Source organism: Talpa europaea (assembly GCF_964194135.1).
Source record: "Talpa europaea genome assembly, chromosome: 6".
Taxonomy (NCBI): domain Eukaryota; kingdom Metazoa; phylum Chordata; class Mammalia; order Eulipotyphla; family Talpidae; genus Talpa; species Talpa europaea.
In genome coordinates this window covers 89,984,544-90,002,147 of record NC_140072.1, presented here as the reverse complement: position 1 = coordinate 90,002,147, position 17,604 = coordinate 89,984,544, and the positions used below count along the sequence as shown (strand labels likewise).

General features: G+C 36.4%; 1 protein-coding gene across 1 annotated transcript in view; it reads left to right on the top strand.

Annotated features, from left to right (window-relative positions):
* Window positions 1-17,604, top strand: part of B3GLCT (beta 3-glucosyltransferase) — a gene marked incomplete at its 3' end in the record, with an annotated part of 100,920 nt that overhangs the window by 66,078 nt on the left and 17,238 nt on the right. Inside the window, exons 9-13 of the mRNA XM_084234473.1 lie at window positions 694-813; window positions 3,072-3,141; window positions 10,640-10,753; window positions 12,643-12,742; window positions 16,479-16,598. Of these exons, the coding sequence (XP_084090599.1) occupies window positions 694-813; window positions 3,072-3,141; window positions 10,640-10,753; window positions 12,643-12,742; window positions 16,479-16,598 (524 nt within the window). The remainder of the gene's footprint in view (window positions 1-693; window positions 814-3,071; window positions 3,142-10,639; window positions 10,754-12,642; window positions 12,743-16,478; window positions 16,599-17,604) is intronic.

Sequence of the window (17,604 nt, the reverse complement as noted above, 5' to 3'; positions counted from 1 at the left end):
TACCAAGGTAACAACAATGGTTTTGGTTACAAAATCTCAGAGGAGGTTTGGATATAATTGTTCCCCTCAGTCTAGCTTTGAAGTCCCACCCTTATGTGGAGGTTTGCTGTTGAACACACCCCACATAGACTTTATTCTCTTAACTCCCATCAGAAACTCGGCCTCACCAGAGTTAGCTGATACCCAGAGGAAAACTGCCCTTGATGCCCTTTCTTCCCAGGTCTTACTTTTGCATTTTTGCCTCATGAGTGCCACACTTGTGTGTCAGTTTAGCAATATTTAAAAAGTGATTTTAAAAATACTTTAATCCAACATTTTTAGGTATTTTCAATAAGTTGGTCATCCATGGTGTCTAATTACCATACTGCAGGGAACCAGTCAGGGTACTTTTCCCTGTTATGCTTTTGAATCACTGAAATAGCTTCCCTAAAATTGCTTATGACAACTTGGGCATTTTTTGGAGATCAGAATAGTCATTTTCAGTTGATTGTTTATTGTTAACAAAAGATTAGATTGATTTACATGGAAATTACTATTTTTGTAAGTAAATAAATCCAGTTGAATATTGACAAACTATTGTGGTTTAGTCAGATGCTTACTATAGAAGGTGTGGTCTGCTTTCCTCGATATTTCACCCTCCTGCTTTGCAGTGTGGGCTGAATTCCTTCATTGTCATCTCCTGTTGCGTGACAGATTGCCCTCTACATCTGGGACAAAGGCAATGGACCGCCCCTTACTCCAGTGTCTGAGTTTTGTACAGATGGTGTGGACTCCTCCTGTGCTACTACATTCCATTCTTTTCTACCACTTTGTGTAAGTAATAGATGGAAAATTTATTTGTATATCAAAGAGCAATGGGCATACTGTACATAATGTTGAAAAAAATTCAGCATTTGTTATATGCCGGGTAAGAACCAGTTACTGACTTATTTCACTCAGCATAATTCCTTCTAGCTCCATCCACATTGCTGCGAATGGCATGAGTTTATCTTTTTTGAATGCTGAGTAATATTCCATGGTATATATGTACCACATCTTCTTGATCCAGTCATCTATTTTTGGGCATTTGGGTTGTTTCCAGGCCTTATCTACTGTAAATAGTGCTGCAATAAACATAGAGGTACTGCAATAGTGCTGCAATAAACATAGGGGTAAGCTCTGCTGTTACTCCCTTTTACATATAAGGGGGAGAAGTCTTTGCTCAAGATTACCCACCAAGTAGGGAGGAGAGTGAGGATTATCACTGGTACAGTCTCACTCCAGAACCTTCATGGAATGTAGCACCTCTTCTCTATTGCACCTTACTTTATTATGCTTTGCAGGTATCACTTTTTTCGCTTTTTTTTTTTTTTAAACAAACTGAAGGTTTGTGATCATCCTGCATCAGACAAGTCAGTTGGGACCATTTTTCCAACAGCATGTGCTCACTTTGTATCTCTGTGTCACGTGTAATTAAGTTATGCACACTTTTTCAGACATAATGCTATTGGATATTATGCTTAAAGATACAGTGCAATGTCAAGTACAGCTTCTCTATGCATTGGTAAATCAGAACATTCCTGTGATTCACTTTATTGCAACATTCACTTTGGTGGTCTGGAACTGAACTCTCAGTATCTGGGAGGTGTGCCTGCCACAGCTCAAGTCAGTGCACCCAGAGTAATTTTTGTTGTTGATGATAGAGCTTTATCTTTTGACATTTCTCCTTTGTTTCCTAGAAAGGCAATTTTAAACATTTTTCATCATACCTGAACTTTTGCCTCAAGCCCGTGTTCTTGACCCTCTCTGCTGTTTGCCCCAGCTTTCATCTTATCTGAGACTGTCTAGAATTTTCAGGATGAACTTAGTTGTTAAAGCAGACTCTTGTCTGGTCCCCAGGATGAATCTGAAGACCCCTGAAAGTTGTTGACAATAATTCCTCATAAGGAAAAATATGTTCACCACCCTCAAATGTCTGTTATTCTCATCCCAATTACTAATAGTGTGTGTGAAATTTCAAAAATACATATTATAAACACACACACATACACATGCACTGCAACAATGGGAGAGAAACTGTAATGTTCACATAATTCCCAAGGGGGGAAGACCTGTCTTTTCAGACATGCTGGCATGTTTTTTAAATACTCTTTTTAGGAAATCCGAAGGGGTCAACCTCCTAGTATCTTGAATGACCTGACAATACTGTTTATAAGTTACTCTAAACCAACCCCAAAAGATGTGGGAGTCATGATTGAATGTTATTATAGGCCTAAGACCATTGATAAGGGGATCAGAATCCCCAGCCCCGTGAAGCAGTCCATGGCCTCAGGTATGGGTTGTCCACATACCTTTCTCTGCTCCCTCTCAGCTGAGGGATCAGCTTGCCTGGAGCCAGCACAGGGCTCCAGGACTTTCCCCATCCCCAGGGGTTTGAATTAATCCTACCTTTGGCAGAGGACAGGATATCATTGTAGCCTAGTCTAGGGTAGACAATAAAAGTACTTCAAACATCAAAGTGAATCTGGGCCCACAAAAGGGAGTCATATTTTGTACTATTTGTATTTGTACTAACACATCTCCCTACCTCTATCCTAGAGCTGGAGAAAAGGAATGGAAGGTAATATGTTTATTGGGCACCTACCATGTGCTAATAAATAATAGTAATCGTAGACTTTACTGGTTGTTATTATTTCTATTTTCTAAATAAGGACACAGAAATTCATAGAACTTTGGAAACTTGTCCAGTATAATGAACAGTCAACTATAAACTTTCATGTTTAATTCAGTATATTGTCATGTCCTTTTAAGTTAGGCTAAAAAGGGGACAAAGGGGTGAGGGTACCCAGTGGCCTGGGGTAAAGGACTATATAAATGGCTGAGTTGAGATTCAGTCCCAGGGCGGCTGACATCAAAGGCTTTGTGTCCGCGAAAGTACAGTTCTCTTTGGCTCTAAAACGTAATCCTGGAAATAGTTTGATATCTCTGGCATTTGAACTCTAGATCTGTGAGATCTAATGTGAGTTAAGATCTAATGTGAAGTTAAGATAGTGTTGACTCATATATACACATATTTTTGTCTTATTTTTTAGGGAAATCCGGTGAAGAAGGAGGATATTTTTGTTGCAGTAAAAACATGCAAGAAATTTCATGGTGATAGAAGTACGTTTGAGCTATTCATTTTTTATTGAACTTTTGAAATCCAAACTGCCTTTTTAAAAAAACAACCCAGATGAAAACTCAGAGGAGGGATGGCATATCTATTGTTGAAGTGAAGACAGTTACTTAATCAGTATTCCTCATCGTACCACTTCTCCGAGATCATTAGAAAGGACGACTTTGTATTGAAACATGAGTGGCCATAGACTTTCTAAATAGTGTTAGAGTAGTATTTTAAATTGGAAATGGAAAAAGCTCAGCTGTATCAATCTTGGAGACATCATGTGCATAAAAATCCATTTTGTAAAACAGTGTTGTGTTATGTCCAGGCCATTAGAGGGGATTTCAAGGAAACAGAATGCCAAAAAAGAATGGTTTCTTGAAGACCACTCCTTCTTTTACATTCATTTCAAAGTGCCAATCTGTGCCAATTGTGCACACTGGGACTTTGAAATGTGTTTTGTTCATGAGTAGATACATTGATGAAAAGGAAGAAGGTTAGGATATCCAGGTACATAGAAGAATGTTGTTTTATTCAAGGTTTTGTTATTATTTAAGAATTCCGCTAAGTTTTGATGATAATATTAAAAAAAGGCCCACCCAAAATATAAATGGACATGATTTCTCATTTTCACCTTATTTCAAGTAGTACTTTTCTGAAATTGAAGATTAGACAGTCTTTTACATTTTCTAATTTTATCACATATTTTAATTTGTTTTTTCCATGAAAAGACTGTCGATTTCTCCATGGGTGTGATATTTATATAGGAGAGATTTCTAAACCAGCTGTTATTTTCATGGGTTTGGAGCTATGGGGAAAATTTATTTTAATGATTTATGTGATAATTTGATACAAATTATATTTTAAAGGGGACATATTTTCCAAATAAAAGAATTTTGTAATATGTGATTATCATATTGTCTAAGGCATTGACAGGAACTATATAACCTGGTTATAATTAACAATCTGTGAAAGTATAATGAACAGTCAACTATAAACTTTCATGTTTAATTCAGTATATTAAGTTTTATGTCCTTTTAAGTCAGGTTAAAAAGAGGACAAGGGGGGAGGGTACCCAGTGGCCTGGGGTAAAGGACTGTGGGTACTTTGATGATAGGAGTGGTGTGTGACAACTGAGGAGGTGCAAACCTATTCCTCGAGTTGTATACAGTGTTGTAAAGTGGTGTTTCTTCAATAATGAAAAGTTTTAACAAGTCAACCTAAATAAATATGTGCATTCATTATATAAGGAGTCCAGAAACATTTAAAAAAAATCAACATAGCAATAAAAGTTTTCATTTTTCACAAATTTTCCTAAATTTTATATCCTCTTGCTGTTTTTCATAATCTGACAGGGATTTTGACAAACTTTTTTTTTCTTCAAAGATTGATTTATTTATGCATACAAGAGCTGGGGTGTAGGCCAGAGGTGGTGGGGAGAGGTGGGGTGGTGAGAGGACTCACCAGAGACAGAGTGGGGAGCAGAACAGGCAGATTGACTGAAATATACTGCTGAGGGGAGCAGTGAGTCAGGAGAGGCCTGCTTGGCTATGCGGGTTGCTCCCTGCCTGGGCATCAGACTCCTGCTGCAGTGGCTGGTGATAGCTTAATAGTGCTGAGACTTAACCCCCTGTGCCACCAGGGAGGCTGAACAAAAGTTTTTTTAAAAGTATCAAAGGACATAATTATGTTGCCTTTTTTTTGTTTATTACTTCTTTAAATATTTACATATTTAATGTCTTATAGCTGGCAGTGTATTTGCATTGATTTACTTGCTCGTAAAGTTGTACTTGGGGTTGTAATTGTTTCATAATATTGATATTAAGAATTGTGATGGGGTCGTGGTGATAGTGGTGGAAGTGGAGGTAATAGTTTCTCTTTTGAAATACATTTTTCATGTGACAGCAAAGCAGTTAAATTAGGGAGCCTTCTTGTTCTTTTGTATTTTTCATATTTACTGATTTGAAAAAGTTGACTAATTTTAATTTAGTAATTTTGAATTATCTGGTTTATTGCTTTCTTATTTCGCATAAGGTTGAGATAATCTTTTCTGATACCTATTAAAAGCTTTTATATTTGAATTTTGAGTCAGAGGTCTTTAAAAATTACACAGCCCGTCAGAAGCACTAAAAACAAACCTCCTAAAACCAGATGCATTGAGTTGCTGCTGTTAATTATCTGGAGTCATTGAAGCATGAGGCCTGAAAGGTATTAGGAATACCTATGAAGCTTTTGCAGCAGAGTTTCTGTGGCAAGTCTTCTTTAAATGTGGACATATTTGTTTTAAAAGATAGTTTAAAGGCAGCAGGATTTTAGGTACTTCGATGTCCCATTTTCTTGATGGAAGTGAAAAGACTCCGCCCCTCCATTTCGAAGTCTAGTCTAGCCACCAATTGGCCCAAGGAATTATCCAGTTAATCATATTACTTTACAGTGACGATACCGTAGTAACTGTTTCTGCTACTCTTAAAAATATTTTCTGGTGTGTTTTTCACATACATTCTGTCATCTAATTTCAGGATGACAATTCTTTGTGAGGTGATAATTATTGTTATTCACTTGTTGTTACAGAGAAGCTGAGTATGGGATGAGACAACCAGCCCCAGTTCTTGTAGACTGTTGAGTAGGTGAGCAGGGATGCAGGTTCTTCCTGCTCCAAATCCCCACTTTCTTTCCCAGCACAGCTCTCCTGTACTCTCCACAGACCTAACACTTGATAAATAGTATTTGATATTCATGTCGCTGCCCTGCTTTGCTCAAGGTCAGTTTTGACTTGGCCAGAAGCTGTGAAAGTAGACTCTTTATTTTTAGTAATATGGGGAATAGCAATGTGTTGAAATCCACAGATGATTTAAAATACACAGTGGACTGGGAATTTAGACCGCCATCCCTGTCCAAGCATATTACTACAGCTGTCAAGCAGAATACATGCACTGGGGTGCTTCCTTCTTTTTTCTGCTCTTGTGTACTCTGTGCTAGAAAGAAACACTTGGAATTACGAAAGCTAAATGATAATAACAGGGAAAAAAATGTAGGTGGACTGTATCTTTGAAAGTTTGAGAGTTGACTATACTGTTAGTGACTTATGTGGTGGTAAGTTCTCACTGTGGGTGTACCAACCCCGGGTACTGAGTAGAAGAGGACACAGAGGTAGCACCCACTCATGGTTCCTTATAATGTTCGCCACCTCCAGGATGAGGATGAGGGATGGAACATTCTGTTCAAAATTCTAGTCAAACAAAGGGAAATATACACTGAACTCATTTGTTATACTCTCATGGAAGAGAGATATTGATAATAAAGCCAAGTTTCGAAATTTTGAGAAATTATTTTACATGTATTTTTTTTTTGCCTACCAGTGATACATTTATGTAACTGCTTGTATATATGCATTCTGATCTAAGTGAAATATAGCACTCTTAGAAACAGCAAAAAATATATTCTGTTCTTTGGCTTAAGAAAGTAATATATATTGACACTATCAAAATAGCACCACTCCCTGCAATGCAAGCATTTAGTAGCATTTTAAAGAAACTTTAAAACTATTATATAAAGCAATGAGTATGGCCTAGCATGTCAAATTATATTTAAACAAGTAAAAGATCTCTGGAGTTTTAATATTCAGCTTTACCACTTCCTCTTGGGTCATGTGTTTTTCATTGTGTGACTTAGCTGTCAGAAAATGTCAGGAATTTTCTTTGCCTCGTTTTGCCATGTGGTTCCTGAGCATGTGTCAAGCATGTGGTGGCAGCCATTGTTTTTGTTCCTCATATGATGGGCTGTGGGATGGTCCTCCTGTGGTCTCCCTCTAATTAACTAGAGGTTAAGTTGCTACTTGCTCAGCCTTTAGTTCTTTTTCACAGCTTCATGAGCTCCTAAAAATACTTTATTCCTTTCAGATTAAAAGAAAAACCTACCTGATATCTTTACTGCAATGATCTTGTCTAGAAGAGACAAATCTGAATAATTTTATTAAAAGGAGCTGTGTTCTCCTTAATTAGAGAGGCTTAAAGTACTGTAGTACAATCTTAATTTAAAAAATGAGGCATGAGTTGAAACACAGCCAGACAGATCACCACTCTCTGTGTTAAATGATTAATGTTATGTGAGTGGATTAATCATTAAAGCGAGGGAGGGGGTCAGGTATTGCCTGGTTCAGTTCTCCTGGCTGTTTACCAGCTGAAGATGTTTCCTTTTACCCTAAAGTATATTATACATCAGCCAAGAGCCATGTTTTTCAGTGTTATGTGCACCTCATCTTTAAAATCAGGAATCATAGCACACTTTTGGGTGTGTCTCTAGCCCTTTACTGAGAAAGGAAGAACAATCAGGGTTTATTTTGAGTTGTAGGCTTTCTAACTGAAACAAAAGGTCCATTTGTAAATTGCAAATAGCAATTTCCTTAATATCAAGTCATTTACAGTCGATTTTGTGGTAGTCTTTGTACAGTGTTCAAGTGCTCCAGTTCATTTTCACTTGTAATCAGAATTTTGCTAGTAAATTCACTGGTGGTAAAAATTTGTGTTCTGTGCCTCGTAGTGAGACGTCTCCTGCTTAGAGTCTGTAATATGCAGAAGGCTTGTGCCATCTGTGCAGTGGACTTTTTGAGCAGTACAATTCTTCCTTTGCTTAAAAGATGATTCACTATTGCTTTGTTATGTGATAGAAAATATGTTTCTATTTCCTGGAATTAAGGTACTAGGTCGTGTATTGAAAATATATTGAAATATTACCCAAAGTTTAATATCTTTAGTAATGTAGTATCTCAATACAATATAACATATATGTGATAAAATAAATTTGAGTTAGAGTTCAAAAAATACTAATAACACAGGCCAATATTTTTAAAGTTTTAAGTGATTTGAAATCAACCTTAGTTGAAAATAAAGCTTTACTCTGCCTGTTACAGAAGACTAAGGTGTTTCTTTAAATTATTTATAGCTGACAGATGAGATAGATGTGCATCACAGCAGCTTTACTGATGAGGGGACAGAGGACACAAACTCTTGGATGTTTTTGGTATTATAGAGTTACAACACCTTAGTACAGTTGATTGGTAATAGGGTACAAGTCTTGTATAAAGGTGAACTGCTGTAGATAAAAATTGCTGTCTCTCCAGTAGGCTTTTTGTTTCCAATATTTCAAACTAAAACTGAAAGCACATAGTTAGGTATAGCAAAGAGATATTACCCTTGATTTTGATTTTAATTTCACTTTAATTGGTGAATTGAGAAAAAACACCTGTGCGGCTTAATAAAACTATTGGCACAAACAGGAACTGAAGGCTAAATGCCGAGGAAAATGAAAACAGAATTTTGCAGTTTGCATGACCAAGTGCAGAGGGGAAAAAGGAGCTGAGGAAAATTCTTGACCTTTCCTCACAGCTTCTTTCAGCAGTGGAGGACATTTTACCCAAGAGTGAACATTTAGTGACTGCAAGCTGCAGGGAGCCCTTTTTGGGGTAAGTCCTGCTTATTATATGCAAAACTGTCTCTGTAATGCCAAGGTTAAGGTTTTTGTTGTGCTGGTATTTGAAATTAGCACAGATTATTTTTTCCTTTTTCCTCCCACTTCCTTTCCCCAGTAACCCTAAATATTATTAAATGCATCTTGGCCTGTTTTGACATAGAGAAATCTATTGCCTTTTTATGATTTCAGAAAAACTGTATTTTAATAGGTAATCTGAAGATTTTTGGAGCAAATGATCAAAATCCACAGGTCTTTTTCTTTCTTAAAAACTATAATGGGCTGTAGAATGGTGCACTTTTTATTTTTGTACACAGGCTGAGTTTATTTATTTATTTTTAATTATTATTATTATTTTTAAAGATTTACTTATTTTTATACAAGAGCGGGGGTACAGGCCAGAGGTGCAGGAGGGTGAGAGGATTCACCAGAGACAGAGCGGGGAGCAGAACAGGCAGACTGACCGAAGTACACTGCTGAGGGGAGCAGCGGGCGAGACAGGAGAGGTCTGCCCCTCCATGTGGGAATGTCCCTGGCCGGCCAGGAATCAAATTTGAGCTGCAGAGGGTGTGGACAGCTTCACAGTGCTGCTCTCAACCCGCTGCTGCTCTCAACCGCTGCTCTCAACCGTGCCACCACCACCAGGGAGGCCCCACAGGCTGAGTTTGACTTTGAGTTAGCTGACCTGCATGGCTAAGCATTTGGCATTGCATTGGCAGATTTGCATATAATGTTGTTTTGATTTGGGCTGGGTAAAAGGCAAAAAATAAATGATCTGATAAAGTCTCAATATACTGACCAGAAGATTTGGTTCATTGGAATTGAAATTCTTGAATTAACGAAGTATAAAATCTAGATATGGTGATCTTTTCTATTAAAACAATAGAAACCTGGGTCTCCCTCATGGCGCAAGGGGGTAAGCCATAGTACTATCAAGCTATCGACCCTCCAGGGAGCTGACTCACTTGCTATAGCAGACCTCTCCTGTCTCCCCTGCTGCTCCCCTCTCTGCTGCTGCAGTGTATTTCAGTAGATCTGCCTGTTCCGCTCTCCATTCTGTCTCTGGTGAATCCTCTCACCCCCTGCACCTCTGGCCTACACCCCAGTTCTTGTATGCATAAATAAATAAAAATAAATCTTAAACAAAAATAAAACAATAGAAACCCATTCTTCTTAAAATGTAGACAGTAACTTTAAAAAGGTATAGAGAAAATAATTACTTGACTAGTTGGTTAAATGAATTAATACCAAATAATCATCAGGAAGAATATGTTAGGCATTGAGGCAAAGCTATCTTTGAGCATTTCACCTGAAGTTCAGAAAACCAGTGAAGTTTTCTGTTGTTTGTGTTCACTTATTAAATCAATTTATCTGTTCATGATATAGCTTTAAAATTTGTTATAATTATCAATCTTATTTCTTCTACATTTTTCAAAAATGCAACATAATACGCTATAATGCATGGTGCTTCTAAGTGGCAGGGTTATGCTTTACAGGGTTGGGTGGTCCTGATAGACTCTTTGGGTGAGGATGTGTTTAGTTTGAAAAGGTCCCTCTTCCCTCACCACTCCATTGTAAGGAAGACAGATTTGCATTTTAGTCAGAACCACAAAGAATATTCCAATTCTTAGAAGTAATTATACTCCCTATCCCCCTAAAATTTTTAAAAATCCAGTTGTGAATTTTAAATAGCCCATCAGGGAAAGAGAAAAATTAGTTTAAATTAAACATGACAGTATAATCAAACTAGAAAATTTATCATTACATGGAAATGTATGTGTTTATTGCCAGGAATGAGAAGTATTTGACTCTAGGGTATATTGAAAATGCCTTAAGAGGAGGAGTTTATTCATGTGCTACAATGAATAAATCACTTGGACATTTCTCAGGTAGATAAGCAAGCTCAAAGTTTTGAAGAAGCTGACAGATAACAAGTAGTGGGTCTGTCCCTTTATAGGTGATGCAGCTGCCTTTTGAGATTCCAAGCTTTCCTACATAACTGTGCCAGTGATGGTCACCTCTGATTTTTTTCAGTACCTATTGTGAAGCAAACTTGGGAGGGCCAGGCGAGCTTCATTGAATACTACAGTGACCACATGGAAAGTTCGATTCCTACAGTAGATTTGGGAATTCCTAATACAGATAGAGGTGGGTCGTGAATTCTTATTACTTCTCTTATTCAGAATGTCCATTCTGTAAATACAGTAAATTAAAGTAGGGTAAAAATAAAATGTTGTATAAATGCCCTAATTTTTGCCTCATGAAATTTTTTTCTCTCTTCCCCTCTCAACATTGTTACCTATGGATATGTATGAATTCTTTTAGATTAAGAGCTGCTTTATAGTACCAACAGAAGTTGGTAGTTTTTAGTAGGTCTTATTGATGGCAGTTGAGTGCATGACAATTTAGAGTTTAAAAATAAATATTTTAAAAAGAACCTTTATAATTCATCATAGCCATAATGGGGCTAAATTATCATCTTCTCACACAAAACTTCTCATTTAACTTTAGCAATTTTACCAGCCAGGATTGTTGTTTGATGGCTGAATTCCAGCCACTGAGGAAGTAGGAATGAACCTGACCATTTCCTATACCCATGGAGTCTGACTCGTGTTTTGTAGTTACCTCTGAGTTGTGCTTACCCACATTTGACACTGGGTATGTGTAGTATAGACTCTATGAAAAATACATCTTTAGACTTAGATATTCATATTTAAGTTAAGAAATTGTTAGATGCATACCTGCTTTTCTCTTCAGATTGCAGGCTTTCTAATAAAAACAATTTTTATTTAAAAAAAGCACAAGTAGAAATTTGGCCACCTCACCTTCAGATGCTCTTTGTTGATTCAATTTTTATCTAGTGTTCCAGCCACATTTTTCTTTTAGTTTTCTGGTTCCCCAAACCCTTTCATGAATCAGAAAAGTAACAGTAGGAGCTGATTACCTTGTTCTAGAGGGTAATTTAATTTTTTATGTAGTCTCACTCACAGTACCTTTTGCTTGATAAAGTGCAACATAGAATTGGATGTGCCATTCCTGTAGTTATCAGTTCTTCTGACAAGGTTAAATAACTGAGTCTCTGTTACTGTTTTTAAAAAATTGATCTTAGATTGAATTTTTTTTAGTAGATCTTGCCTTTTGGACTTCATTTAAGGTTGGCTTTAACAATCACTTGTTTATTCATGCAATCTTTATTTAATTTCTTAATTATATTTTTAATCTGACCTTGTTTTTATTTGTATTTATATTCTACCTATTACACAAGGAATTTGAGATGACTTTCAAAAATACATACCATAATACTTAGAAATACAAAATGAGATCAAGAATAAATAAAATAAAATTCTTATTGAATGGTTTAATAGTGATTAGTTAATATTTAATTAATTAATGTTATTGTCACCAAATGCTTTCTTACAATGAGAGGCATCTTCCTATTTTTTCACTTGAATTTGCTTCTATACATTTTATTCTTATCCTGACCCTAGCATTTTCCACTAAAGTATAGTCATTTATCTGTTGGCATCTGAAGGACAGTGACTGTTGTATTCAATACTTTAGTGCCTGTCTTAGAACTGCCACAATATCTAGCAAATATTTATAAAATAATTGAATACCATCGCTTGCACTTGGGATTCTAACAGTTCCTTCAGAATAAGTATATCTAAGAAAACAGGCCAGGTTTGAATAATTTCTCTGAGGCCTACAACCATCTTGTTTGCCTGGAGTGAAGCTACTCCTCCTATCTCTGCCTCAAATTAGCTATCTGACCTTGTGTAATTCCTCTTATCTCTAGGTCTCCATTTCCGCATGAATGATATGAATGACTTAGACTTCATGATCTGTTAAGTTCCTTCTGGTTTACTATGCTTATGAAATTAGAAAAAACTAATTAAAAAAAATCTGAAATTATTAAAGTATTTGTCAATGTTTAGGATTTTACTTATAACACTTTAAAGCTAAAATATACTTTACAACAGATTATATATATATTAAGGAAAAGAATGCATTGTAAGTTTTCTTTTTATCTTTCCTAGGTCATTGTGGAAAGACATTTGCCATTTTGGAAAGATTTTTGAATCATAGCTATGACAAAATAGCATGGTTAGTCATTGTGGATGATGATACGTTGATAAGGTAAGGGATCATTCTGATCCTGGGATACCTTTAAATTCCATGTATACTTATATTAAAAACTATGATAGCTACATCTCTTCCAGATAAGGTGGAATAACTGCAACTAGCTTATCCTACCATCTGAAACAATCACAAAAAAGGACAAAATATACAAAATAAGGGGTTTAAGGACACTATACCTTAGGCAACAAAGGAAAATGATCCATGAGACACAGGCCTACATTAAGAAGCAAGGAAAATCACAAATTACCCTAAAACTTTACCTGATATAACTTGAAAAAGAGAGACAAATAAGACCCAAGTTAAAGGGTCAAGCTATCGCCAGCCAGTGCAGCTTGAATTAGATCCCCGGCCAGATTTCTAACCTCTGTTGTCTTGCCCACTGCTCCCCTCAGCAGTGTATTTCAGTAGATCCACCTGTTCTGCTCCCCACTCTGTCTCTGGTGAATCCTCTCACTCCCCGCACTTCTGGCCTACACCCCAATTCTTGTATGCATAAATAAATAAAAACAAATCTTTAAAAGAAAATAAGACCCAAGTTAGTAGAAGGAAGTAAATAATACAAGAGCAGAAATAAAACAGAAATTAAAAAAAAAATCCCCCCAAAATCACTGAAACTAAGAATTGGTTCTTTGAGAAGATAAACAAAACTGATAAACCACTAGCTAGGCTAAAATGAAAAGAAGATAGAAAATAATAAAAAAATAGATTTAGGAGTGAAAGAGGAGAGATGACCACAGATGGCATAGAAATACAGAGGTTCATAAGATATTATTATGAGCAACTGTATGCCAATACATTTAATAACTTTGAAGAAAAGAACAATATTCTAGAACAATATAGTTTACCAAGACCAAACCAGGAAGAAATAGAAGAATTGAATAAATCAGTCACAACTGTGGAAATTGAGGATCATTTTATTAGAAAGACAGGGGCATTTATTATTAAAAAATACCTTTGTCATCAAAGACAAAGAGAAGCTGAAGAAACCATTCCAGATTAAAGGATAATAAAATGATACAAAAAATAAATACATTAAGGGGTCCTGGGGAACATCCTATAATGAGGGGGAAAATACTATGAAGGACATCCCTTGGGTCAGTTGATAAAATTGGATATGGGTGGTAGCTTAGATATAAGTATAGCATTTCCAGTTTTGGATATTTTAGGCTGCTATGAACCTTTGATACATATCTTTATATAGACATCTATTTTGTTATCTTGAATAGATACTAAGGGATAGAAAGGCTGGGACATATAGTAGGTGTATATTTAACCTTTTAAAAAACCTATTGTATCAATGTTACATTTCTTGAAGTTGCTTTTGCTGTTCTTAGGAAATACACTTTCATGTATTTAGGAGGAAAAGGGTATAATCTATGCCGCTTAATCCCAAGTGTATCAGAAAAAAAGAACAAAAGAGTGTGTGGGGAGGTGTGTGTGTATACATATACAATGTGTATATATACATATATTCATATAGTAATATTTTCTGTATCTATTAAGAATTTGAGACAGAATGATAGAACAAATGAGGCAGAAGTTAATCAGTGAATTTAGATAAAGGGTATATGGGAATTCTTTGTACTAATCTTGCAAATTTTCTATAATTTTGAAATTATTTCCAATAAAAAGTTAAAAAATAAAAGCTGTAATAGGTTAGAGTGGGTTTTCAGAATCAGTAGTATGCTGTTAAAATCTATATGAACACTAAGCTGTATTAATATAATTTGATAGCAGTTAATCTAAGAATTTCCATATAGTTTTTCTCCATTTCTGTGTCTCAATGTTGCCTGAAATGGTAAAAGACTTTGTTAAATAAATTTCTTTTCCTGGATCAGCAGCCAATCTCCTTGGATAGAATTGAAGATCTGTTTTAACCATATTTTCCAGTTTTTAGCAAATATGAAGTGCATGATAGTTGCCAGACTCAATTTGTGATTCTTCAGCTTTAAAATGATACTGTGAATGTGGAAGCAACTAATATTACATGGAAAAAAACCCCAGAGAAAATGTTACATCTCAGTTATCTTAACTTCTGAGATTGAGGGTTGAGTTAATAATTTCACATTATATGGAAGGAAGAGAAATACTTTTTATTTCTTCTGAGGTTGGGACAGAGATATAAATTTACCCCAGAGACCTTTGCATTTTTACAAAGCCTTTTACCAACCAAAGCTGCAGTTTCCTTAGTGATCTTCAAGTGTATATTCTCCATCCCTGAATGGGGTTTGATTAGAGATGCCACACACTGACTTGCCTCCCTCTGCTAGTTATTTATTAGACAGCTTTCTGAAGACATGGTCAAGCTAGGAATCTAGAATCTTTAATATGTATTCAAAAACAGGATGGTTTCCAAAGATTATATTTTCTGGACACTCAGAAACTTTCAACATTACCAGAGTCCTTGACCTTCCAATAGACAGAAACCTGAGCAACAGACTTGCAGACTATTTTAGCCTCTTACCTGTAAGAATTTTTTTTCATGTATTAAATTTGTTTTCTTTACCTTCATTTGTCTCTGTTAACTGGGCTGTTTATAAACAGTAAGATGCTTGATATGGATGGAAGGATGACCTCTTGTACATCTTGACTTTCTTAAGATTCCCCACCTCAAAAAAAAAAAAGAGAGGGAATGCAGTAGTGACCTGGATGTTAGTATTGCTCTTTATGAAAATAATTTGTGATTAATAATTCAGAGAATTGCATAATATCATATCTACCTCTTGGAGATGAATGATGTTCATAAATTTGAGGCCTGAAAGACCCTGATATTTATCTATTTCATTAAAAATATTTAATCTCAAGTTATTAAACGTAGAAAGCTTTACTTCAGGAACACTAATTAATATCATGAGGGACGATAGGATTTGGTGGTGTGTGACCTGGAGAACTCTAAATTCGAAGAAACGGTGGAAAACTAGAAATGGTAGAAAACATGGAAAAATTTAGTATCAATATTTGTCTCCACTTTAAAAGCTATTTCTAGATTTTATTTTCCCCTGAAATTTTTTCCTCCAGCTGCAGGGCAGCTATAATTGTAGGTATTTTCCTGACCAGCTCTTGGATATTCTCACTGCCCTATGTAAGCTACCCTTGACATGACAAAGACGTTTAGGAGCAGGAGGTATAAGCAAATAGACATAAAAGATCATGGACAAGGGATGCCTTACTGGAGGCAACTAAGCAGAGTTGTGCATCATAAGAGGGAGGGTTTGGGGAAAGCCACTGCCCAAATCCTCTTCCCCATCTTCTAGCTGCATGTCTGACATGGCCCTCATTTGTGCCTCACAGCTCTATTTTTGGCTATTAAGAGTTAAAAAAAAATACTAAGTACATCTGAAAAGATGTAAAGATTATTAACTCACCGGGGAACGGGGCTGGTGGAGGGGAGCCATGGAGTCCCCTGCCCCCGCTGTGCACCATTAACCTGTCACCCTTCCCACCCACACTGGGCAGTCACACCTGTCAGGGGTTGCTCAAACTGGGAAACAGACTCCTTGTCTCTCAGTTTTCTCCTGTTTCTGACAATGCACAGTCTGTGCTGATCTTTATTTTTCCCCCTTTGGTCTTTAAAAAAAAAATCAGTTCTGTAAATCACTCAAATTTTTTCTCTGAATGATTTCAGTATTGCATTACATAATATAACTGGTGGGATGTAAGAACTGTAAAGTATTTACTCTGAAGTCGTATTTGAATTAAGTAAATATTGCTTTTGTTCCCTTTGGAATCTCAGCATCTCCAGGCTCCGGCACTTGCTCAGCTGTTATGACTCTCGAGAAGCTGTGTTTCTGGGCGAGCGCTACGGTTATGGCCTGGGCTCTGGCGGCTACAGCTACGTCACAGGAGGAGGCGGGTAACTATGAGGCCAACTATGAGGCTTGGCTTTCTGCAAATACTCTGAACATTAAACTTCCCTTTCCCCAGTGCAGAGCTGGGTCTGTGACGTTGGAATCTCTACAGAACATGTAACTGGTTTGTAACCCGCAGTTGTTATTCTAATAGGAGAGTGAACATTGAATTTACTAAATATGAAAAGACCTCATAGTAAAGACTATTCTACCTCTTGAAGAGAATATAAAAATGCATGTCAGGGTACTTTGGTACAAATGTCCCTGTAGATTGCCTCTAGACAGCAGCCAATTTGTTTTGATTATCTGTTTAAATGGGAAAAAAATAGATATAGATTTTAATTTCAGAAACTAAGTCACTACATTTTTAAATTATTAGGTGCATGTAAACCATATTTGGGGGAAAAGTGGTAAATAGTTTAGACCTAAGCAATTAGGTCTCTTATGGGGAAAGATTTTAATTTGGTTTGTTATGGTTAAATTTTTTGATCAGGTAGTCTTTTCTATTATATAGTCTTTGCTATTGACATATTTAGGGAGAATCTTAGCTTGTTATCAATTATAATAATTTAAATTCCTTAAGTAGGTGTTTGTTAAATATCCACTATGTGGCATGGAACTGGATTATAAATCTCATAAAGAAGTAGGACACTATTCTTACCTTGTATTATAGAATAGTTACCACTGCATGAGTCATGTTCCAGGTGTTCTTCTTTGGTCTGACTGATTCAGTGGTGACTCTAACATGGTCATGGAAGTAACTCTCTCAGAGGGTAACTGAGCTTCAGCAGCAGTGCTGCACTTTGTTGGGTGGTGGCCGGGGTCTACCTGAACTCATTTAGTAACTGGAGATGGGAATTCACGTAAGCATGTGAAGGGTAAGGCCAAGATGGGTTGACCTCTTGATTAAGAAAGGTTCAAGCTGTTTGCAGCTTTATGGTAATACATTCAGTTTTCTGGGTGAGGTGTGAGGGCCAAGGGGGGATCACAGCATGCACCTTTTGAACCAGC